The 25,191-nt window shown below is 41.9% G+C and overlaps 2 protein-coding genes across 5 annotated transcripts; one reads left to right on the top strand and one right to left on the bottom strand.

Moving 5' to 3' along the window:
• Positions 1-186: 186 nt before the first annotated feature.
• TRMT10B (tRNA methyltransferase 10B) lies at positions 187-24,110 on the bottom strand. Of its 3 annotated transcripts, XR_013443758.1 has the most exons (9): positions 17,939-18,136; positions 17,373-17,481; positions 16,642-16,766; positions 14,628-14,780; positions 13,405-13,483; positions 12,694-12,761; positions 9,181-9,304; positions 8,379-8,605; positions 187-1,863 (listed from the first exon to the last, which is right to left on the bottom strand). XR_013443758.1 is itself a non-coding variant. In XM_036100474.2 (8 exons), the coding sequence occupies exons 1-8, from the start codon at positions 23,918-23,920 to the stop codon at positions 8,552-8,554; spliced, it is 846 nt and encodes a 281-aa protein (XP_035956367.1). In that variant the 5' UTR covers positions 23,921-24,110; the 3' UTR covers positions 8,110-8,551. The 3 variants fall into 3 exon arrangements, 2 of the variants coding, with proteins under 2 accessions (XP_035956367.1, XP_035956366.1); XM_036100474.2 differs by lacking the exons at positions 187-1,863; positions 9,181-9,304 and adding an exon at positions 23,861-24,110 and having other exon boundaries at positions 8,110-8,605; XM_036100473.2 differs by lacking the exon at positions 187-1,863 and having other exon boundaries at positions 8,110-8,605.
• EXOSC3 (exosome component 3) lies at positions 678-6,827 on the top strand. Of its 2 annotated transcripts, XM_036100476.2 has the most exons (4): positions 678-1,001; positions 1,740-1,889; positions 4,901-5,052; positions 6,377-6,827. In XM_036100476.2, the coding sequence occupies exons 1-4, from the start codon at positions 678-680 to the stop codon at positions 6,576-6,578; spliced, it is 828 nt and encodes a 275-aa protein (XP_035956369.2). In that variant the 3' UTR covers positions 6,579-6,827. The 2 variants fall into 2 exon arrangements, with proteins under 2 accessions (XP_035956369.2, XP_035956372.1); XM_036100479.2 differs by lacking the exon at positions 4,901-5,052 and having other exon boundaries at positions 6,377-6,538.
• Positions 24,111-25,191: the final 1,081 nt, after the last annotated feature.

Genomic DNA, 25,191 nt, shown 5'->3' with positions numbered 1-25,191 from the left:
GTAGCTCAATTATATGGAAATGCTCACGTGTATGTGTATATTTTCGGGGAAAAGTCTGGGGAGAAATACACACCAAAGTGTTAATATGCATTCATTCATCAGGTACTACCTATTTAGGTGCTATACCCTGGGTTACAAAGTGAGAACTAGCTCACAGCCTCGCAAGAGACAAATGGGGGGCAAGACTAATACCTTTGGTTTATTTTCTTTGTATTCTTCTCTTTGTTTTCCACAATGTGAATAGATATCTTCTCTAGCAACCACCAAAAAAGGTTTTATTTTGAAAAAGGAAAATACTTTTCCTACTGAGGGCGGAGTCGGAAGGAAAGGATCAATCCCGAAGTCCCTCGGTCAGCCCTCAAGGTTCCCACGGAACCATACGTGGGAGCGTCTTAGTATCCTGTGGTGCAACCCGAAACAGCGGAAGTAAGGGATCTGCCATCGATTTAAGCCGTGTTCCTCGTACTGTTCTGCAGAAAGACCGCAGGATGGGTGACGGGCGAGAGTTATAATTACAGCCACCTTGGCAGGACCCCAGCGCACAGCGAACAGGTTTCATAGACATAGGTTCAATTCCATTAGATCGCTACTACCGGAAACGGAAAGCCTTGGGCAGGCTGGCGATTGGACGCGGAGCCGGAAGCGGAAGCTGAAAATTGCGTTTGGTGGCTCCCGATATGGCTGAGGCGGTGGGTGTTGTGGCCGAATCCCTTGCGGGAGACAGGGCACGGGCGGCGCGCACTGTGCTAGATCAGGTGGTGCTCCCGGGTGAGGAACTGCTGCTGCCCGAGCAGGAGGACGCTGAAGGCCCAGGAGGTGCTGGGGAGCGACCGCTGCGCCTGAATGCGGGGACGCGCTCCCGGGGGCGTGTTGTGTGCGGCCCGGGCTTGCGGCGCTATGGCGACCGCCTGCTGGTCACTAAGTGCGGCCGCCTCCGTCACAAGGAGCCCGGCGGCGGCAGCGGCGGTGGCGTGTACTGGGTGGATTCACAACAAAAACGGGTGAGCTGGGACTCCGGAGAGGTGGTACTTCCCTCGCTCTGGGAAGAAGCAGGGGTGGAGCCCTGGACCTCTTCTCTGTTAACGCTACTCTAGAGCCACCGTAGTCATGTGCCCACCTCTGCATCCCCTTTAGAACATTGTGAACAAATGAAACGTGGCCTGAGAAGGGCGACCAGGAGAGAAAGGAGACTGGAAATCTTGGTGTCTAAGAATTTAAGGATTTTAAGACATGGTCATTCCTTCAAAATCTCAATGGCCAGGGAGCACCAGCCCTGTCTTTTGGAGTCCCAAAGGGCAGAAATCCAGACTCAATGAGTGGATGTTCCAGGGAGTTAAATTTCTCTTAGAATAAGTAAGGACTTTAATATGGGAAAAACTGTCTAACGGTGAAATAGCCTTCCTTGGTTATAGGATCCCCTGTACCACTGGACTTAACATGCCAGTAGAAGCTCTAGGGACTTCCTGATAAGGATACAAGACATACGGGATACTGGCTGAAATGAACAGAGTATTAGAAGCTGTAAAGAGAGTTTATGATGTGATTGTTTTTCTTTTACTGAGAGTAACATGATCAATTTGTTGTTGATTTGTATTAATTTGTAAACTTGAATTTCAAAATATTTTCTAAATAACTCTAATGACAGTAAAGTAACCAATAAAGACTTGAAGATATCTTCCAAGATACCTTGGAAATGATTTTCATTTATGGCTGCTCCTTCATTCTGTTTTCTTTTGTAGTATGTCCCAGTGAAAGGAGACCATGTGATCGGCATAGTGACAGCTAAATCTGGAGATATATTCAAAGTTGATGTTGGAGGCAGTGAGCCAGCATCTTTGTCTTACTTGGCATTTGAAGGTGCAACTAAAAGAAACAGACCAAATGTGCAGGTAATTATGGGAGCCTTTGGTTTCAAAAATAAGAAAAGTATGGGGCACCTGGGTGGTTCAGTCATTAAGCGTCTGCCTTTGGCTCAGGTCATGATCCTGGGGTCCTGGGATCGAGCCCTGCATGGGGCTCCCTGCTCGGCGGGAAGCCTGCTTCTCCCTCTCTACTGCCCCTGCCTGTGTTCCCTCTCTCTCTGTCTCTCTCTGTCAAATAAATAAATAAAATCTTTAAAAAAAAAATAAGTATAAAAATATCCAGAAACACTGAAATATCCAGAAGCCTACCTGAATTGTCTCCTAAGCGTGACCTATTTTCCCAGTTCTGTGGGGTGATCTCTGAGCATCTGTGTAATCGCTTCAGGCTCCAGGAGTTCCTTCCAGTGCTCCAGCTCTGGGACCAGAGTCACATACTTACTTTATATTTGCCGTATTGGGGGTGGTTTCATCTCTACTGAGTTGAAAGGTTATATCTGTTGTTATCGGTTATGTCCATATCCACTGGACAAGGAAGTAAGCCATAGGCTTGGGGAGGTAGGAGGGGTACGTAGTGCAAATTGCCATATCAGCCAGCCATGCAGCCTGATTGTTAAGTCCTGGGACTGGCATCTCACAACTTCAGTCACCTCACTTTTCCCAACAATCTCTTCTTGGAGCTGACAGAGGAGCATTCTTGTTACCTCAAGTTTTCGATTTGGGCTTTTCAGGTAGCATAGCCACACTTTGTCCGCCTAGAAATTTGGTGGTTTCTTTGCCCCTTCTCACTAACATTTCATTTGTGTTTAGTTGCTTAATCTTTACTGATCCTATTTGTTTCTATCTCTCATGTTCTGCTTCTTCATCCATGTATAGCTCCATTTTGCAAGTTCAGACCTTAGCTGCTTTTTTTTTTTTAAGATTTTATTTATTAGAGAGAGAGAGCACGAGCAGGGGGAGCAGCAGAGGGAGAGGGAGAAGCAGACTTCCTGCTGAGCAGGAAGCCTGCTGCAGGGCTCCATCCTAGGACCCTGAGATCATGACCTGAGCCGAAGGCAGCTGCTTAACCGACTGAGCCACCCAGGCACCCCCAGACCTTAGCTACTTTTTCACCAGACTTGGTCAGTGACCTCCTCATTAACATCCCTGCCTGTACACTTTTGTTCTTCCATCTGGGCTTTTTGAGAGCTGACAGCCTCACACACTTCCCTTTCTCAAAAAAAAACAAAACAAAACAAAAAAGGTTTCTTTAAAGCCTACAGATTTCATTGGCATTATACTCCAGAAGTTTTCCCTCATCTATATCTTCTATGTAGCCATGCTTGAACTCCCCTCACCCCGAACTATTTAATAGCACCACTGAATTCGTAAGTCCCTGCCCTTGTCCCTTTGCTCATGCTGTCCCCTCTAGCTGGATTGCTCTATCTCCTTAGCCTGTGGAACACACGCTTATTTTTTGAGACCGAGGATAAACACCACCACCTCTGTAAAACCATCCCTTATCTACAGGCACCTTTGTTACAACTTTAGCACCTACAAAGTCTTAAATGAACTTTGTTATTTATATGTACATCCCCACTGCCCTCCCAAGACCACATGCTTCTGAAATGCAAAGAAGTCTTTTGTTTCTCTTTAGTTGCTAGTTATGGAGGAATAGCAGATACACAACAGAACAAGTTGTCTCCTCTGTTCCCTTTGTTTCATCATTTTGAAGTTCAACTCTGAGGTTTTTGTTCTTTTTTTTTTTTTTTTTAAAGATTTATTTATTTGAGAGAGAGAGTGGGGGGAGAGAAAATCTCAAGCAAACCCCACACTGAGGGCAGAGTCCAATGTGGGGCTTGATCTCACAACCCTGAGATCATAACTTGAACCAAAATCAAGAGTTGGATGTTTAACTGATTGAGCCACTGGCACCCCATATGAGGTTTTTAAGTAAGTCTTGCATGAAGTATCAGTGAATTACCATTGTTCATTTTGCTTTGAATAATTTGCATGCCAAGGGTTTCCAGTCTTCTGTAATTCCCTAGGATAGTGCTGTCTACTAAACTTTCTGTGATGATGCTAGTGTTTTACATCCGCACTGACTAGTATGGTAGCCACTAGCCACATGTAGCTGTTGAGCACTTGAAATGTGGCTAATGTAATTGAGGAACTGATTTTTAAATATCTAACTTTAATTAATTTAAATGTAAGTTTAAATAACTACATGTGGGTAGTGGTTACTATATCGGATGGTGTAACCCTAGAGGATGTTGTCTTGAGCTAGCTCCCAGTCTGAGGAGGGTACACATCTTAATGTTGCCCCCTCCCTTTTTTTTTAAAGATTTTATTTGTCAGAGAGGGAGCACGAGCAAGCACAAGCAGGAAGAGCGACAGGCAGAGGGAGAAGCAGGCGCCCTGCTGAGCAAGGAGCCCAGTGTGGGACTCAATCCCAGGACCCTGGGATCATGACCTGAGCCAAAGGCAGATGCTTAACCTACTGAACCACCCAGGCGCCCTTTAACGTTGCCTTTTTAAAGACTCAACCCCAGAGTGACTATGCGTATTCTGGATAGTTAGGCTATTAGCCACAGAAGTATAGATGGCTGGTGTTGCTGCCTGTGAGAAAGAACCATAGCAGCACCTATAGAATGATTTGCTGGGGGGCACCTGGGTGGCTCAGTCAGTTAAGCGGCTGCCTTCAGCTCAGGTGGGCTCCCTGCTCAGTCGGGAGTCTGCTTCTCCCTCTCCCTCTGCCCATGCACTCTGTCTCTCTCAAATAAATAAAATCTTTTTTTAATAAAGATTTTATTTATTTATTTGACAGAGACACAGTGAGAGAGGGAACACAAGCAGGGGGAGTGGGAGGAGAAATAAGCTCCCCACCGAGCAGGGAGCCCGATGCGGGGCTCGATCCCAGGACCCTGAGATCAGCGCCTGAGCTGAAGGCAGCCACTTAACGACTGAGCCACCCAGGCACCCCAAATAAATAAAATCTTAAGAAAAAGGGGGGAGGATGATTTGCTGAGAGGAAATGAACTGTTTTTAAATTATCATTTTAGGTTGGAGATCTCATCTATGGCCAATTTGTGGTTGCTAATAAAGATATGGAACCAGAGATGGTCTGTATTGACAGCTGTGGACGAGCCAGTGGAATGGGTGTGATTGGACAGGATGGTCTTCTTTTTAAAGTGACTTTAGGCTTAATTAGAAAGTAAGTCCTGATGCCTTCTGGCTCGCCTGTCTTCTTTTATAATTATACTTTCTTGGAAAGCTGACTCATCTTTAGGGTTTGGATTCTTTGTAACAATATCTGAATGTCCTCAAAGTTGAAAATCAGTATCCATTGTTAGCACGGTTATAAACTCATGCATTTAGTCCCATTCTCTCTTCATGTGAATACATTAAATTCATATGTATCTGGTGGTGTAGTTTTGTGTTGATATGTATGGAGTCTGGGCTTCTCTCCCAGAAAGTCAGCTGTTCCTTACAGCTGATATACTCAATCCAAATATGAAAACTGGCATTTCCTCCTTCTAAGTCATTTGGATACAGATGCAATTTACAATTGTACAAAATGACCAGATTTTTCTAGTAATGGGGGTCAAATGCAGGTAGGCCGATGTGCTCTAAAAGCTTATGTATACATTCACATAAGGCTCCTGCTATTCTGTCCTGGTAGATTTAATAGTTCCCAGAGGTAGATTCTGTTAGGTGTTTAGACCTTTACCTACCCAAAACTGTGCCCTATTAAAGAACTTTACTCCTAGAGCCCCAGAGCCTTAGAGCTCAGTGTTGCATGCCTCTCTTTGTTACTTATTCTGCAGATTTGGACAATTCCTTCAAGACAGAGAAGCATGTTATTAACGAAGCAGCACCCTTGTGGTTTGAAAGTCAATGCTTCTCTCCAAGTACTGAACTTAATACCAGGGAATAACTTAACAGGAAAATAAGCTTAAACTGTTCTTTTAGCACTGTAGATAATAAAAAAGCTAGGATTCTAAAGCCTAAAAAAAAGGTGCTGACAGTATAGGGGAAGAACTTTATACATTTTTTGTAAAGTTGGTGACACAGGGAGTTTGATTTCTTTGTAGAGGATATAACCCACTTGTTGTGACCTGTGGTATACGGCTAACTGTGCTTGGATGAAAGGGGGCAGCAAATGTCATGTGCCTTGTTCTTGGATGATGTTGGTGTGTTTTTGAATAACTGTGGAGAACTGTCCAGAAACTAGGAATCTTTTAAAGGAGAGTCAGGTCACACCCTACCACTTTATTAAATTTAGTTTTCTTGGGACGCCTGGGTGGCTCAGATGGTTAAGCATCTGCCTTCGGCTCAGGTCATGATCCCAGGGTCCTGGGATCAAGCCCCACATCGGGCTCTGTGCTCAGCAGGGAGCCTGCTTCTCCCTCTGCCTGCCTATATGCCTACTTGTGATCTCTCTTTCTCTCTCTCTCTCTGTCAAATAAATAAATAAAATCTTTAAAAAATAAATAAATAAATAAATAAATTTAGTTTTCTTTCCATCTCCTCACCAGGCTCCTGGCTCCAGACTGTGAAATCCTACAGGAATTGGGAAAACTCTACCCACTGGAGATAGTATTTGGAATGAATGGAAGAATATGGGTTAAGGCAAAAACCATTCAGCAGACCTTAATTTTAGCAAACATTTTAGAAGCTTGTGAACACATGACAGCAAATCAAAGAAAACAGATCTTCTCCAGATTGGCAGAGAGTTAGATGGAATTTTTTATGGGTCAGTTGACCCAAGAGACCATGGGTTTCCTGGGGAAAAATTTTTCAGGGGAACCTCTCCCCATTAAACATTCAGAAGACAAATGTGAATGTACATATTGTCTTAATTAAAGTCCTAAATAAAATATTTTTATAAAAATGTTACTAGTTGCCACCCATGTTCTTGTGGGTGAGAAAAATCATTATAAAATAATGATGTATTTTTTTTCTTTACAATAAAGTTTACTAAAAGTATTATGGTTTATTTGGTGTTAACTCCTTTAGTTTTGCTAAAGTGCAGCTTTTATAATAAACTGGAAGTAAACATTAAAATAATTATTTTCTGTTAATAGTAAAACATGTTCACCAAAGAAAATGTAGAATACATAAAGAAGCAAATACACTATAGACAGTGTATGTGAGTATTTTTCAAATTGGAATTAGAGGATTCTACTTTATATACTACTTTGTAATGTACTCTGTCCACTTCAAACAACATTTAATATATTTCTTCTATGATTGCTGTTAAAAAATGCAATAGCTGTATGTCCAGTTTTTCATTCTGTAAATAACACTGATGAGATTCTTGAAGCCAAGTCCAAAACTCATATCTAGGTTTTTGAAAAAATGGTAGAGGTGATAGAGTTGGAGAGGAAATTCTCCCATGCTGTTTGGGGTTTTAAGAAAAGCCTTTAGAAGTGAAAATGAAGCCTGGCAAATGATCCAGGTCAGTGTTCTGGGAGGCAGAGACCTCCCTGGGAGTATGAGTTACCCCTGAAGCCTAGCCATAGGAGGTCCCTTCTTGGATGACAGAGATTATAGAACTCATTCAATATGGTGATAAAGACCAAGGAGCAGTATATATTCCTAAAGATATTTCCTGAAGACTGGGCTGTTTTTAATAAAAACATACTGACATAATTTGTAAGGTGATCATAGCTCCTGAAGGATTAAATTCTGAAGGGGTGGGGACAGAGCAGAGAAGTAACATTTTGGTTCTTTTGAGATCTAGAATACATTCTCTGAATTTGCTAACAGCTTAGCTTTCAAGTTTACTAACCCAAACTGTTAGTAAACTAAAGTTTTTAGAGTAACTGAAGCAACTGTATGTAACTAAAAATATGAGAAAAGGGATCACTCAGATTTGTGTAATGAGAGGTTATCCAACATGCTTGTGTCAGAGGCAATGTATTTTCTGGTTATTTTTAAGTTAGAGTTAATATTGTGTTTTTGCTTTTCAATTTGACCTGTTAGTTATAAATATATATGAAGAATCGAGTTTGTACAAGGCTCAGAAGGAAACAAAGATACTCCCACAAAGTGTCCTGTTAGGAGGCTACCATAAGGAAGAGAGAAACCCTCCACTGCCATACTCAGAGCAGGAGAGACGGGGTGGGAGCCACAAGTTGGAGCCATAAGTGGGAACAAAGTGCTATGGGGGCTTAAAGTAGGGCTAGGTTAGGACAGGCTGATCCTGCAAAACATGTAAAGTGTATTACTGAGTTGGGGAAAATCAGCACGATCAGAGGAGGCTGGAGAGAGTGCTACAACTTTATGATGCCAGTTGAGTGAAAATTAAACTTGATATAACAATAATTATTTAATCGTTAAGCTATCTCTAAAGAGTAGGTATTTCACAAATAGGTATATAAAAGATGAATTAATACATCCAAAGCCTGTAGCTGAGGGCTAATTCCTTGTTATGTAAACTTTTTAGTCAACATATATCTGGGCTCTTCCTGTGAGCTAGGCACTATGGGAGATAGAAAAGAGCATAACATGTGGTCCCTGTTATTAGTAACTTGCATTCTAGTGAAGATCCAAGATGTCAAGTACAGGCAAGTGTGTGCTATCGCCAGCCTCTGTTCTGCTCTTCAGTCAAGACACCTCCAGCAACTCTGCCTTCTGCCGCTCCTCAGGCTGTCCATCATCCACTGAGTTCTGAAGAAGGTAGCCTTTTCTGGAAGAAACTCCTTTCTTCAATGCTTCAGGCCAGTTTTGAGTCTCAAAGTATGTGGACAGGATATCAAATACTGTTTGAAGGGTAAAAAGAAAACACAGTGACCACAACGAGGAAAAAGAACTAGTAAAGGACTAATGAGGAAAAGGGTGTTCTGGAATAGTTCATTCAACAAGGCTACTCTGCACCACACATGGACCCGCTTGCCCACAAGGACCTCAGCCTACACAGAGAGATACGAGCCTGTGAAGGGACAGTGCCACAACACCAAGAGGAAAACAGTACAATGGAGTCACCAAGGAGAGCCCCTAACATGGCTGAGGGAGGAGGGAGCAGCTGAGATGCCCCCGGACTGAACTGTGAAGGACAGATAGGAATTCACTGTTCAATGATGGGTTGAACATAGGGCATTTTAGGCCAAGAGAAAAATTTCAACAATCTTTAACATAGTTGGGATCTAAGAAGAAAATGAAAAATGCCTCTCAGAGGCCAGAGTACCTGTCACAAAGTGCACGCAATAAAATCTGAGCACATCAGTCTCGGTGGGGGGGTGGGGGGCTGCTTCAAAGGGCCATTTATACTTAAACACAATGCAAAGAAGTAGCACCAGAACTAACACATGTTAAGTGTGGGCCATGTCAGCAGTACCTTGATTGATGGCCAATATCTCTGAATGATAGTTTTTCTCATTCTGGCATCTGGCCATGTATTCCTGGATCGGCAAGCGGGCTGTGTTGACAGAATGTTCTCGGGCTTTTTGAAATGTCACCTTCTGTGAATCACAGTTAAATATTTTTCTTTTAAAACTGACAGATACTCTCATTGTAATATGCATAACAAATTGTGAGAAACCCCATTTACCACCACTCCAATTTCCATCTGTAATTGTAATTAAATGATAAGTGTATTAAAAATCAGTGGCCTACGGTAGAACGGAAGAAACTTCAGATAATGAAGAGTACTTGCTCCACGTAAGAAATGGCTTGTGCAGCAAACATCTCACCTGGGAGTCATCTAGCCGCTAGTTTCCATTTACAACCACTTACAACCAAGAACGAACTAAGTCAAGAGATCTGCAGCCACAATCTCCATCCAAAAGTCCAAGCAGTCTAATCAATCAGAGGAGAACACTCCTGACCCTAACTCAGTAAGACACAATTCTGGATATCTGGAGTTTTCAGCTTCTAGCCATTCAGCAGCAGCAAATTAGAGACAAGAGAGAGAGGATTCAAGTCAGATACACCACAAGCAACAAGACAACATTAAGGTGTGAGAGCACAGAGCCCAACTAAAAGGAAGGGCTCTGAAAACTGCAGAAAGGAGTCATAAGATCTCAACAAACCCCCAAAATCTGAGGCCATTGAGGATCGGAGTACAGTAACTAATATCCCTTTAAAGATGTCCCTGAGAGTTGAACTGAAGGTTAAATTATATTTGCTACCTTGTAAGAAGCTCTGGAAAGATCATCTACCTACTTAGAATTTCAGGATTAAAGAGAAAGGTTTAGATTATTGGGATAATTAACATCCTTGGGTTTGGAAGGGGCCTCAATAGTTAACTATCCCATTCCAAACATCCATCCAATCTTGTCTATCCTCTATGGCCTCCTTCCTAGTGGGCTCTGTCCTTAAGTGGACAATCCTTGTGACAAGGAGTTCCATGCATCCTGGGGAAACCTATTCCAATGTTGACAGTACGAGTTAAAAGGAAATTCTTGATAGCCAAATTTTCTGTTTTCCCTGAGCGTTCCACTCATTTGTCCTAGTTCCATCCCCCCGGGGCCACACCAAGCAAGTAAAATGGCTCTTCCTCAAGAAGGCCGTTCAGGTACTCAACAGCAGTGATCATGCCCCTGTGCACCCTGCCGGTAGTCTCAGTTCTGTCGCCTCTCCCTTGACTACGAGTTAGTCTTGAGTCTCTTCGTCATTGAGGCCAAACGTTTCTGAATTTGTTCGAGCTTGCTGATGTCCTTTCCTACAGCGCTATAACTGACTGGCCACCCTGAGTGCAGTGCAACCAACTGGAGCAGCATGAAGCAGGCCTAGCACCTCTGTTCTAATACTGGATCACCTGCTTCTCAGACTCACATGAGACACAATTCCAAGAGAGAACTTCCAAAATGTGTTAAGTGATGCAATTCAGAGAAGATAAAGGTACAGCTGCTCAAAAGACTTCTTTGAAGGATAACACTCCTTTGCATACAAGGTCTATTATTTTTTGGTCTACGGTTTTTTTTTTTAAGTCTACTCTTTTACCATCATTTTGACCTGGAGTACAAGAATTCCAAGTTAGCAAGACACTTGGATGTTGCCCTGGAGGAGCTCACAGTCTAGTTTCTGTTCTCTGAACATTTAAAGATAAAACAATTCCCCTTGAAATGTGCTCAGCATATTTTCTGTGAGGAAGTCAAACTCTCCAGTAACAACCAAAAAGTTCTATACCTCTGGCAAATCATTATGCCAATTATTTTTCAATTTAAATACTGCTGGAGAGAGAAAACAATGTGTTAAAACTGCATATCTGTTGATCATACACTGCTCACTGACCCTTTAGACTTTGCCTCAAAAAGGGGGCTGTCACTCTGCTGTGGGAGACTGCATTTGGCTATTGTTATGTCTTTTTAATGTCTTTTAAACTGTAACAGCCCCCCTAACTATTTCTTTCACTACGCCAGCTTTTTTGGAAGTGTGGTCCAATTGTCTTGCAGAATGTCCCACATTCAGTTTCCTCATGATTAAATGTAGTTTAAACATTTTCCAGTAAGAATACTTCCCAAGTGAGATTCCATCACATCGGGAGGCACATAATGTCACTACTGGTGATTCTAAGTTTGAACATTTGGTAAGATGGTGACCTCCAGATCACTTCACTGTAATGGTGTATTTTTGCCTCTGTAATCTGTGGGATGATATTTTGAGACCACGTAAAGAGCCAGTTCCCCCACAACCTTCCGTTCAACCAATTCCCTGAAACCATGATTACCCTGGGAGTGACAAAATAATGATTTTTCAAATTCTATTATGTATTTCTCATTTAATAGCTGGCATTCTTAGAATTACACCTCCACCCCCCACCTATTTTTTAGATTATCACTATTGAGTCATGGAACACTGACCTTTTTAGAATATGTGCAATTCGGTTAAGTATCATCTGTATTAAATATGTGTATATATCTCATACAGATATGAAAAATATATAAAATACACATACATATATGAAAATATATATACATAATATACCCACAAACAAATACTTGTGTGATCACAGACTATATCAAGAAGGATACACAAGAAAACAGTGGTTGGGGCACTTGGGTGGCTGTCAGTTATTTGGCTCAGGTGATGATCTCAGGGTTCTGGGATTGAGTCCCACATCGGGTGCCCTGCTGAGCAGGGAGCCTGCTTCTCACTCTCCCCCACCCGTACTCATGCTCTACCTCTCTCTCTCTCAAATAAATAAGTAAAATCTTAAAATATATATATATTTAAAAAAAATAAAACAGTGGTTGCCTCAGGTGGGGGACACTGCAGGACAAGGATAGGAGGGAGACTTATTCCTCACTGTAGTTCTTTTTATACACTTTAACTATTATATCATTATTTATTGTGTAGGCAATATGTTAATTAGTAATATAAACTAAACAATTATCTCAATAAGTATATAATAGAAACATATTTCAAAACTCCAATTATTCCAATAAAATTTCAATTCAACACAAGAAATCTGGACAGTCCTATTGACATTGAGATTATGGGATAAGTCTTATGTCAGCAGGAAAGATGGCCTAAGAAGGAGCAAACTCCTCTTCCACAAGAACAAACAGCTGGTAAGAATTGTGAGTCAATGCTTCGTTGGTAAGATCAGAGTTACCCTTGCAGAACTGAAGAGAGGAGAAAAGAAAGGCGTTCAACACGGCTGTTTATGTAATTACCAAACATTCCCCATTCCAGTTCCCGATGGGACTGTCAGATCAGGGGATCGCTAACGCTGATGAGGACAGGGAGCTTTACAAGTGGAAGGGCCAACCTAAGCAGGATAGGCTCCTTATTCCTATTCTCTGAGTTTTTAGGCCTTTTGCGTAAGATTATGATAGGGCAGCTGCCTCTGAAAGTAAGCCCCGCTTTTCAAAATATAGTTGTTAGGTCTAAAATGTACATTTACCTTCTGAATGCTTTCGTCCACAAGTCCACCAAGGATGTAAACTTTGTTTAGATCAATATCTTCAAGAGCTAATGAAAAAATGAAGGCCATTGAGATCAATTCAGCTTTATAATTTCTAAATCCAAAAAAAGTAAAAGGAAAGAATTATTAATGATAAAAGTAGAAATTTAATGAAATAGAAAACCAAAAGGTAACAGATTTGCTCATTCTCTGAAGAGACAAAGCTCTGGCATGTCTAATCAAGAAAAAAAGGGAGTCGATTCAAATCAACATTAGGATTCAGAAAGGAGACGAAATTAAAATAACAGAGGAATGTGAAATAATTAGAAAAGAATACTAAGATCAACTTGATACCAACAAATTTGAAAATTATGTGAAATAATTAATTTTCTGGAAAATATAGCTATCTAACATTGATCCAAGAGGCCAAGGAAGGGAGCTGACCAGGGAAACTGGGGAAGATTGCCAGGTAGCTCACAAGGCCCAGCCGAGGCTGTAGACCCTCTATTTGCACCACTGTGCACACACAGCAGCACATGTGGAAAGCATAGCGATGTATCCACCCATAAGAGGTGTGCTATTAATGTTCATTCCTTTTTTTTTTTTTTTTTGATACACCTTGGGTGGCTTTAACAAGTTCTGACACAGGGAATAATCAAACACAGGGCTAAGAACAAAGTGCTACATGAATCCATGCAGTAAAGTACATACCATGTTCTGAGTCAGGAGTCAGGTACACAAGGGTTTCCAGAGGAAATAAACTAAAGCAGTCTTCCTCTGTTATGTCTAGCTGAAAAATGTAAATAATCCAATGTAGTGTGAACTAGGTTATGACGCAGCCCACACCGCAGCCACTAGTCACCAGGCATCTATTCTCTGCTAGGCATGGCCCTGTGTGCATCAAGGGGACACATGTCTGACCATCTGTTCTCAGAAAGTGCTCAGCTGGGGAGGGCAAGTAGAAAGGACAGACATTCAACTCTACAAAATGAGACAGAGAGTAACAAGAGACCCTAACAGATGTATAGGAAGGCTGCCCCAGGACGACAGATGAGGGAGTGACAATACCAGGGACGGCCTTCTACTGAAGGGAATGCTGGAACTCAGTTTCTGAAAAGAGGTGAGATTGACTGACACATACAAAAGGAAGAAGCACTGAAAATGGGGAGAATAACCAAAGAAAGGCATGAAGACAGGAAAGCAAGGGAACTCCGTAGCCCTAAGAGTGGGTCTGTCGGGCTCACGTACAAGAGTCATAAAACACCCATAGAGAAGAAAAACTGGAAATGGTTGTATTATAGGACAGACTGTTAAGATGGTAACAGCAACCACAACTAATCGTGCAGGACCACACAGGGTACCTCTCATGCTCACTGCCTCTGTGGACCTCCCTAGGAAAGTTCACACCACCCAGGTCCAGCTACATCACACAAACATACAAGACATTCTTAGTGGCACTTTTTAGGAAGTGATCTGGACTGCTACCTCTATTATAATCACTACATTCATGAGCCCTTAGGGAAAGAGATAAAAAATAACTGAGTATTCCCTAAAACTCATCTTGAATCCACATTACTTCCATAAGGATCTTCTCTTCCCCCACGACTCAGGTTCCCTAATCCTGCACTACTGTGAACACGAAAGGAGTCATGGCATTTCCCCAAAACATTACCGGAGTCTACAGTCTAGCATACAATACACAAGGTACAGAATACAGTCCTAGAGACTGGTAATATTAGTTTGCCAATGCGGTAGAAGGATGAAAGTTTAGAAATATAAGAACTGAGAGAGGTTCTAAAGTTTTTTAGATTGCAATAGTGAAAATAATTCACATATTTTTATATCAAAACTATGAAGTAGTTAAAAAAATTTACTATTACCACACAACCTACTTTTCAAAGGACACTTCAAATAATATGCACAACAGGGCTTACCAGGTAACTAGAAAATCCATCATTCATCCTCAAACACTCTTCGTACAGGGGACTGTCTGTTGTGAATCCAGTGAGGTGGATCCAAAATGGCCTGCTGGCTTTTTTATTTGAACCATACAACCTTCGGATCTGTCCAGCCAGTCTACTTAATTCCTTCAAAGAAATTAGGACAGCTTAGATTGGAAACATGCCCACTCTTTCTAAATTCATTATCAACAAATGGTTACTCAGTAAGTTCACTGAATGCTACTCCAGGAAGTCTCATGAACTAGAATGGCCCCTTTTATTCCAGGAGCTAGTATGTGTTGTGTGTGTGCACGTGTGTTACACCCCATGGCACACACCTTATAGATCAAAGTTAAGGTAATGATACCAGCCTGGAAATAGTGAGTTAATGGAAAGACTGAGCACTCTCCCTCCCTCTGGATCTGCTGTTATATATCTAATAAGGTATATGGAATTGTTCTTTTAGTTCATATCTAAAATCTTACCATATGATATTTACTATTCACTTTTAAAAAGTTAGATTACTATACAGACATTTTTTTTTATACTCATCAAATAAACTTAGCACCTTCTCCCTAACTCTAGAGATGGACTAGGGTCAGAAGTTTTAATTTTCCATCCTGATTCAGAGACAAACCCCTAAAGAAAGGTAGTTTCACAATCTGGCCTGATTTGGTTCAGGAGAGAAAAAACATTTTGGGTTTGATTTAATCTGATATCTCAATATAAACAGTAGAAAATTCTTGGTTGACCTTTTCAGAGGGCTATACTTAGAGGTTCCATGTAAGAACCCCAGATCTTCAGTCCTCCTAATCTCTCTGAAAAACATGCAAACAGCAGCACATATAACAGAGATGTTGGCAAACAGAAAAATCCATTTTGTGGTGTAAGGCCTAAAATGAAGGCCTACTACCGTGTGTTGCCTAGACATCTGGTGAAACCAGGTGGGCCCTGAAAAACCCAACTGCAAGTTCTCCCAATTCTGCTCCCTTGGATAAGGTCCCCCAGCTAAACAATTCTTTCTATCAAAGGAACCAAGCATAGTTCCTGCTTATCCCTAAGTAGTGGGTTTCGATTCCCTGCTAGCCCACAGAGTTATTCCCAGCAAATCAATCACATCTTCCTGCAGGAACCAAGGGGTACTCCACCCTCGTGACACTACAAAGCCTGCCTCCCACAGCCCCTGGTTGTTCATTCTGTTCCCGAGTGTAACCCCATATGGCCCTGCCTAGCATGCACTGTCATCCTCCCCCTGAGCTGAGCACTGGTGACTAATAAACTGCTATCACTCTTATCTGTCCAATGTCAGGTGTGTATTCTTCAGCCATCCCTAGAACCCTAGGGTGGAATCCCTCCTTCACAATAGGGTGAATGGAAAACGATTAAAACACATATGTTGCAGGAAGCCATCCCACCAGGAACTCTCTCCCAACATGCAACCAGGCAAGTAGTCCTCTTCCTGGTAGAAAGCCAGATTTCATCTCTGGAGAACTGAACATGAAAGGCCCCATCTAGACTGCGGACACCATAAACGCAGAGGCAACGGTGTGGGGCTCAAAACAGAAGATAAGATAAAACTTTGCAAACTAAACCAGAGGATATCTATTCTCTTGCTGATTCTTAACAATAGCCATCTTGGAACTGAGTAGCCACATGTAAAAAAACTAAACTTTTGCTGGTTTACTATGGAATTACAGAGGCTGGAACTGGTCATGCTCTTTGTCAAAGCTGCTCCCTTCTGGGGGCGCCTGGGTGGCTCAGTCTTATTAAGCATCTGCCTTCGGCTCAGGTCATGATCCCAGGGTCCTGGGATCGAGCCCCGCATCGGGCTCCCTGCTCCGTGGGAAGCCTGCTTCTCCCTCTCCCACTCCCCCTGCTTGTGTTCCCTCTCTCGCTGTGTCTCTCTCTGTCAAATAAATAAATAAAATCTTAAAAAAAAAAAAAAAAGCTGCTCCCTTCTGGACCTCCCTCATATGAGCAGGAATTCGGAGCTTAATGGATGTCCTACCTTCTTAGACATGTGGTGGGTCATACTCAGATCAATACAGACTCTTGGTCCTGAGTGTTTGGCTTCCAAAAGTCTCTCCTTGGTTAAGGATCTCAGAAAACGTTTGCTGTGCTGCGGGCAGATGCCTAGAGTAGAAATATCAGAAAGAAATAAAAGTGGGAAAACAGAGGAATACATTCAGTAAGAAACAAATCTCCTCAGCCAAGTGAGTACTTTTTGCATATAAAGAAAAGCTTGAAACTCATACAAGGTATTCATTCATTTGGGGACAGGAGAGTGGTGTGGAGTGTGGGCTCTGGAGCACATTGCTAGGTCTAAATCAGAGTTCAGCCCATTCATTTATTACTATATGATCTTGGGCATGTTATTCAATTTCTGAGCCTCAGTCTCTGTACTTACAAAATGGGGATAATAAAAGCACCTACCCTTTAGGGTAATGCATGTAAAATTCTTAGCAATGAACCTAGCACATAACACTGAATAAATGTTAGCTGCTAATTTCATCATTCCTTCTACTTCTGAGCTTATAAACACACATGTGCCCTAGATATGTGAAGCCTTAAATTTTGCTTTCACTGATACTTTGATTTCCAACAAAATAGAACAATAGGTTCTACCCCCAAGATGTTTGTTTTTACTTAAAAACAACATTCCTACTCTCCTAGGAACATGCAGATACCAGTCTGCTAAGACATGAATATGATTATGCCAGCAATCTGATGTATTGTTACCTGAATTTTCTACACGATTGGCCTTTCTTCTTTCTTTTTCTTGCTTTCTTTTGCTCTTCTTTGCTGCAACTATCTTTTCCCAGTGTCTCTGTTTTCTTTGGACATTTTTCTTATGTTATCCAGAAAACAAAATTGAGAACTTCATAAGTACCAAAATGGAAAACGAATATTCGAAAGTTACTTATTTTTTTAAATCAGATTTAAAATTAGGAGAGAAAAAGAATATTAGTGTCAAAAAAAGACTGGATTATGTTCAGAGAAAGCAGAGCCCCAAGAAAGAGACGTGAGGTGCCCAAAATAAATGTATCAGGGACAAGGCCTACAGCAGAGTTTAGATTTCCTGACCCTTCTGAGGTATATCAAAAATTCCTCTTGAACTTGATTTACTCTTCTTATGACTCAAGTGGAACTGAAACCTGTAACCAGTTAGCAGGAAATTCATCCAATTTTGGAACACACCAAACTCATTCCTAGTCTTTTTGTTACTAGGACCTACCCTTATACAAGGGGTCTCTGGGACAAAGCATCATCCCAGAGCCCACGGCCGGGCAACTCTCTGCACTTACTGAGCACCACATTGCACTCCCTGTGGGCAGCGTCTCTCTCTCCCGATGCTCGCATTCCACATCGATCTGTAGAAGCCGGAAGCTTTCAGAGATGCTATCTTCTCCTGTGTCCTCTAGAATGACCTCTTGCTCCTGTAGCACACGTGAGTCTGTTTTCTGAGCACTCTCTTCCAATTTCCAGTCCATGTGCTTAGTCTTCTGTCCCTTTCACCCAGGTTAGAGAAAGGCACAATGATGTGAGATGTTACATTATTTCCCTTACAGAGCTATCTCCCTATGTGCAAATGTCAAATAGTGTTACTGTGTTGCCGAAGGAGTAAAAGTGTGGAAATATTAACACAGATTTATTGAAAGGAGAAAAGCATCTGTGTCTTCCCAGAGAAATGGGTCAGCACAGAAACCTTTCAGTACTAAGGAGGCTAAATCCACTTCTTAGAAGACAAACACAACTCCTGACAACTCCAAGCAATCACGAGTTAGTCACTGCTACAGTGACCCAAGTAATCAGGTCATTTATTGTGCTCTTCAAAATGCATGCAGTAGTTGAGGGTGGGGCAGAAATGACAAAAGCCACCTCTTCCATTATGTTTCAGTTTATATTCAAAACTAGTCCTCTAGCAAACATTTACTGAGCACCTACTATACGCACAGTCCAATACTAGAAGTATCCTAGGAGAATAAGAGCTAGTCAAAAACTATGGTAAAGAGTTACCCAAAATCAACCAAGAATTCTTCTAGGTTGCTGGAGATTTTTCACAATTTGTTTTTCCAGACTACATATTCCCTCTCCCAACTCAGTTAAGTATCACTGCAGCTGAAAGCCACAGTCACCACCACGACTATTAATGACTATTAATATCCATCAGAAGTGCTGAAGTAGGAAAATATGGAGAACCACTGCTATGTTGCTTTGCCAACCTTTAACCAATGCCATAGTTTCAAAGTGCTGTTCAAAATCCCTGGGAAGGTTGTGAGTAAAAAATGTTCTAGTCTATAGCTAAGTGTCACAGACACAGAACGATACGTCCACTGCTTCTAGCTGCTCCTCTGAGTCCAGTGAGCTGCCACCGTCTTTGGAAAAGTCTATCTTTGCAAAAGCAAATCTATGTAATATGATCCATGCAGATGAAAAAAAATAAAGACCTATTTATAATGACAAGTAATGATCCTCACTCCAACCCCTCCCACCTCTAGTGGCAACCTGTTAACCAGGTGTTTTGAGTTCATTTGGTAATTGACTCCTGAACCTGAAATCATATGCTTTCCATTACTTCTTGAATCATCACCTTGGAATTTTATCAACTCCCTATGAAACACTAAAATTCAAATCACCTCTTATTTTTTATTTTTCTGTTAGTTACACTGACCTTTAAAATGTTTTTGAGGTATAATTTACATATAGTAAAATGCAAAGATTTTAAGGGTATAGCTCACTAATGTGTGTGAAGGTTAAATATACCAGTTCCATGAATTTTTGACAAAAGCATAGGGCCTGTCTTACTCATACCCTCATCAAGATATGGAACATTTCCATCACTCTAGAAAGTTCCTTGCCTTCTGCACTTTCCAAGTCAATCTCCATCCCATTCCCACAACCAGCCAAAAGCAACCGTTGTTTTTTCCTATAACCATAGATTAACTGTGCCTATTACAGAACATCATATATATGGACTCAACCAGTGATGTTGACATTTTCCCCTTCAACATGTTTTGAGATTCATCCATGTTGCTTCATGTATTAGTAAGTTTATTCCTTTTAATTACTGAGAATTCCATTGTTTGACTGTATCACAATTTGTTTATTCTCCTGTTGATGGACATTGGAGATTTTTTCCAATCTGGGACTATTATGAATAAAGCTGCTATGAACATTCTCTTAAAAGTGTTTTTGTGGATGTATATTCTCATATCTGTTGGCTAAGTACCTAACAGTAGAGTTGATGGGGCACAGGATAGTTGCCTATTTAACTCATAAAAGGCTGCCTTCAGTTTCCCAAGGTAACTGCACCATTTCACAGTGCTGTCAGCAATGAAGGAGACTTCAGATGCTCTGCATCATCACCAACATTTGCTGTTGTTAGAGTTCTTAATCTAAGCCATTCTTGTGCAGTGGAACCTAGTTGTGTTTTAATTTGCATTTTTTTTATTGTTAATGATATTGAGCACTTTTTCCGGCAATTTATTGGTCATTCATAATATATCTTTGTAAGATTTCTGACCAAGTCTTTTGCTCATTTTTAAATTATCTTTTTATTAATGAGCTGTGGAAGTTTAACATATTTCTAGATACAAGTCCTCTTTCAGACATGTGTATTGAGAACATTTTCTCCCAGTCTGTGGCCTGCCTATTCATTTTCTTAACATTGCTTTTTTGTTGAGCAGAAATTTTAAATTTTAATCGTCTAATTTATCATTCTTTTCTTTATAGTTAATGCTTTCTGTGACCTCTAAGAAATCTTTGCCTACCCTAAAAGCACAGATATTCTATGTTCCTTTCTAGAAGCTTTATAATTTTGGCTTTTACCTTTAGGCCTATAATCCACCTTAAATTCATTTCTCTCAAGGATAACAGTCTTGTCCTGCCTATTGTCCAATACCTGAAAACAGTTTCTTCATATAATCTGTCCAATTTTACAGCTTTTTTTAAAGTAAGTCCAATACCCATACCTCTGTCATGACAATTATCAGAAGATATTTTTACTATGTTTAAGAATATCTTTAAACTTCTACTTCTTGTTCAACAATTCAGGGTTAGGCTCTGAACATAAACACCCTTATCTTTCCCTCTATCTCTCTTCTTCCTTCAATGTTCCAATTTTGGTAAGCTGAAGCTTTAATTTCAATGTTCAAGACAGATTCTACGTTGTGTCATCAAAATTAATCCTTTTGGGCTTTGTCTATCCCCTTGGTTGTTTCTAAAATTTGTAAATCAATAAACTGCATTTATATTACCTATAAATATTACCCACTACAGAGCTGAGTAGTGTCCGAGGATTATATTTTGTTCTCTAATGTGGTTTTTTGGTTTTTATTTGAGAGAGAGAGAGACAGTGCATGTGCACACACATGTGTGCAGGGGGAGGGGCAGAGGGAGAGGAAGAGATTCTCCACTGAGCAAGGAACTCGACCTCAGGACCCTGAGATCATGACCTGAGCCAAAACCAAGGGTCGGATGCTAAACCAACAGCCACCCAGGCCCCCCTGTTCTCTAATGTTTTGACTGATGTTCATAGCAAACATTTCTAGTGTTGAGCTCATACTGTTTTCTTGTACTCCATCAAATGCTCAAAATCAAGCCAAATTTTCGTTTTGTTTTTCATTTAGACATAATAGGCTGTTGTAGTGGAAACAGCAGTCTTAGGATTTAGCCATGCTTCTCAGCTTCCTACCCGTGGGATAATAGCCTAAACTGTTAACTCTTTGTCACAGATTCTATGAGATGGGATAATACTACATCCCAGGACTGTTGCAAGAACGAGACATATGTCATTTACCTGACATGGAACAACTACTCATGAAATACAGGTTCTTCAAACCCCTCCAGTGTTGTTTTTAGTTTTTCTAAAAAGGTAAGCTTCTGAGCAGTTTTGGATATTTATCACACATCATGTGAACAACATATGACCACTAGATATATTCCTGAAGATGGCCAAGTAAATTACATTCTAGATTTTCAAAGTTATAGATTAGAAATTTGTGTTCATTTTCTTACATAAGCTAAAGTTTACTTTTGCTCAATAATCCCTTAGTACTCAGTACAAATTTTAATATATTTATACCATTGACTATGTCACTATGAATTTATGGCATACACAAAATTTAGTAGTGTATATTATTTCTAGAGAAATGAGGAAAATACCAAGTTATTCTTAGATGTTTCAGAAGTGCTGCACTGTTCACATATGAACAGCGATGTTGATTATAAATACCTTTTTTAAGAAAAGACAGCCAGACCTGTTATGACCATTCCTTTAGATGACTGAACAAATCTTACTGTGCCTTTTTTCTACATTTTTCTACATTTAGGCATTCAAAAAAAGAACAAATGAAAACTTTACGATAAACTGGCCCAATACCTAACAACCTCATTTTATTAGGGTAAGAAAACAGATCAATTTGTTAAATGAATGCCAGTTTGTTAACAGCCATGTGCTTTCCCTCCTCTCTACTCCACAGCATTTTGTATTGTTTGTCCATTCATTCAGTCAATAAATATTCATTGAGCTCCTCCTCTCTGTCAGACCCTTTTGGGGAATGACTGGGAGGCAATGAATGTAGATGTCTCATTGGAGAAGTCTGGCTGGGAAGGAGAAAAGAAAGCTAGGGTTGGAGTAGCTGGAGGCGCTGCAGAGTTTTCCACTGTTGTTTAGAAAACTGGAAGGTCTATGTTCATGTTTTCTCTCCTACCAAACTGAATTCCTTTGCAGGAGGGACTGTGTACTTACATTTGCATAAATACTGTAACAGCTCACAATATAGAACCTTGCAAACAGCAGTGTTTGAATAAATGTTTGTTGAACTAAACTGAATTTTACCACTAGCGCCCCCATTCCCTTCTTCCTATTCCCCTCTTTGTATCTCACATCTCTCCAAGTTCCTATAGTCCCTGAGGATGTTTTTCAGGAACCCGGGATACAGCAATATTGACAATCATATGAAGGCAATTCCAACCACTACCAGAAGAGTCTGAAGGGACCACATCTTTTTCATCTTTGTATCTTTAGTGGCCAGCACAAGGGTTGGCACAAAATGGAAGCTCAGTAAATACTGAATAGAAGCTTGCCACCTATTGATTCTCAGAAAGCTACCATGAAATTAGGCATCACAGAAGAACAAATCTTTTTAATCTGTGTGAGACGTTATCTATGCCCAGATTTAGCATTTCATTTCTTCATTAAAAAGTGTTTTCTGGGGGCATCTGGATGGCTGTCAGTTGAGCACCCAAGTCTTGAGTTCAGCTCGGGTCATAATCATAGGGTCCTGGGATTGAGCCCTGTTGTCAGGCTCAGCACGGAGTCTGCTTGGGATTCGCTCCCTCTGCCCCTCCCCTCTGTTTGTGTGTGTGTACTCTCTCTCAGAAACATAAATAAATCTTAAACAAAGAAAAAAAAATGTGTTTCTGAACCTCTGTTACAGGCCCAGTACTGAGTGCTGGGTTATTCAATTAATTACTAATCATATAACAAACAGTTACTAAGCACCCAATATAATAGTACATGCTGAGGATTCGAGACTGATGTCCATTCTGCCTTTACAGGGGTCCAATTATCTGACTCAGCCTTGCATGATAGCTGGTCTGCCTGTTTCCCCACTACATTATAAGCCCTTCCAGGGAAAAGAGGATAAAGAATTCAGGTGCACACCCCCAGTACCCAGTACTGAGCCTTGCAGAATAAAAGCATCTTAAATGTTTGATAATCATGTTACCCTTCTGCTCAGAACTATGCAGTATTCTCCATTTCACTTATAGCACATAACTGAAATCCTTACAATGGCCTATACTGATCATTAAGGTCTACCTCCCCCACCAAGTGTCCTCTGCACTTTCTGGTCTACTTGCTGCTCCTAACATACCAAGGATATTCCCACCTCGGGGCCTTTGCCCTTGCTGTCATTTCTACCTCCAGTGCTCTTCCCCTAGATAATTATATCTAGACTACCTGTCTCATTCTATTCTGATTTTCACTATCCAACATGGCACATGTTTTACTTACTTTTTATCTGAACTTCCCCATTCCTATATTCCACCTGCTTAAATGCAGGTGTTCTGTCTGCTCTGTCCACTACCCTATATGCCTAGAAAAGGGCTTGGTACACAACAGACACTCAGTAAATACTTGCTGACTTAATAAACTCTCCACTCCCCCACCGCCCACCTCTGAGTTGACAGAGGCCTCAGATGTTTTCTAACCTAAGTCCCACCTGATGAGCATATCCCTGGGCGCTAAGTGATGGGCCAGTCTGTTTGCACGCTTCTCTCATTTTCTAAAATTTAGTCCACCGAAGCTGGCTCCAGGCTTCTGGCACCTTCAGCACTAGAACACGCAGACCCCAAGCCTGAGAGTACCCCGCCCGTGGGCCACGCCTGGCCCACCGGCTGCTAGTGTGAGGGGAGGCAGCAAGGGACAGCACCAACTAGGTGGAGGACACGAGGCCACACGACGGTTGAGGGCCGCTTCCCGGCGTCTGCCCAGCCCACGAACGAGGCGGCAGTCCCAAGCCAGACCCCTCCAGCCCTAGGCCGGCCCCACAACGAGCCCCGGGCGTACCTGAACCCCTCCACTCAAGCAGCCTCGGTGGCGCACACCAGGCCCGGCCTCCGGAACAACTTCCGGTTCCTGCCCCCTCTCCGAATGGCATTCTGGGAGTTGTAGTTCTCAGCCTGGCAGCTCGGCGAGCAGGGGCCAGTGGGAGGCTTTGCCTTCCACCCACGCTGGCACCACGGAGGTGCGTACCGCCCAGGTATTGCCTCGCCTGTCTGAGCCTGTTTCCCCGGCTGTGAGATGGAGATTACAATCCCAGCCGCTTGCCGACCTCACAAGGCTGTGGCAGGCAACGGGGGGCTTTGATGGCTGTCAAGGGCTGGTCATTGCGAAACTGGGCTGAAACCCGTCTTGAACCACCCCTCATCTCACAGCCTGGGGGCCTCCCCTACAAGCAGCAGAGCCCAGGAGCCGACATAGCTTTCCCTGAGCACACAGCTGCCCTCACCACCACCTGGCTCTCCAGGCAGACAACAGGGATATCCGGGCTTGGACCCTTAACGAAGGAGCCTAGCCTCTGACCATTCTCCTTTATCCAACTCACCTTACAGATCCACGGAAAAAGCGAGGCTCAGAGACCTGAAGAGACTTCTCCAAGCTTTGGCCTGATAAAAACTATCAGCCACTCTTCACTCTTCCCTTTATTCCTGCAATCGTAGGGGTCTCACCCTTTCAGAGAGAGCCTAGCATGAATGAGCCGGAAATATCTCCCGCCCAAGAAACCACAGCCCTGTTGGATCCCTCCTTGACCCCACACTTTTTCCCTCTCTGGACTCTTCTTTCGACAGCTCCTGCAGCACCTCCACCCTGCCCCTAGTCCTTCAGTCCCATCCTTTATCTGCTACTGGAGCAATTTTTAAATGCTAAAAGTAAACATTCTTTATCTCCCAGAAGGCTTTTCCTAAAACCCAGCGCTAACCTCTCTTCTCAGCTCAGAAGCTGGTCCTGGCTTCCCACTCAGGAGGGCTTGCAAAGTGGCTGAAACGGTCT

Source organism: Halichoerus grypus, chromosome 14 (assembly GCF_964656455.1).
Source record: "Halichoerus grypus chromosome 14, mHalGry1.hap1.1, whole genome shotgun sequence".
Lineage (NCBI taxonomy): Eukaryota > Metazoa > Chordata > Mammalia > Carnivora > Phocidae > Halichoerus > Halichoerus grypus.
Note: the sequence above shows the minus strand (reverse complement) of the source record. Positions and strands in the feature narration are given on the sequence as shown.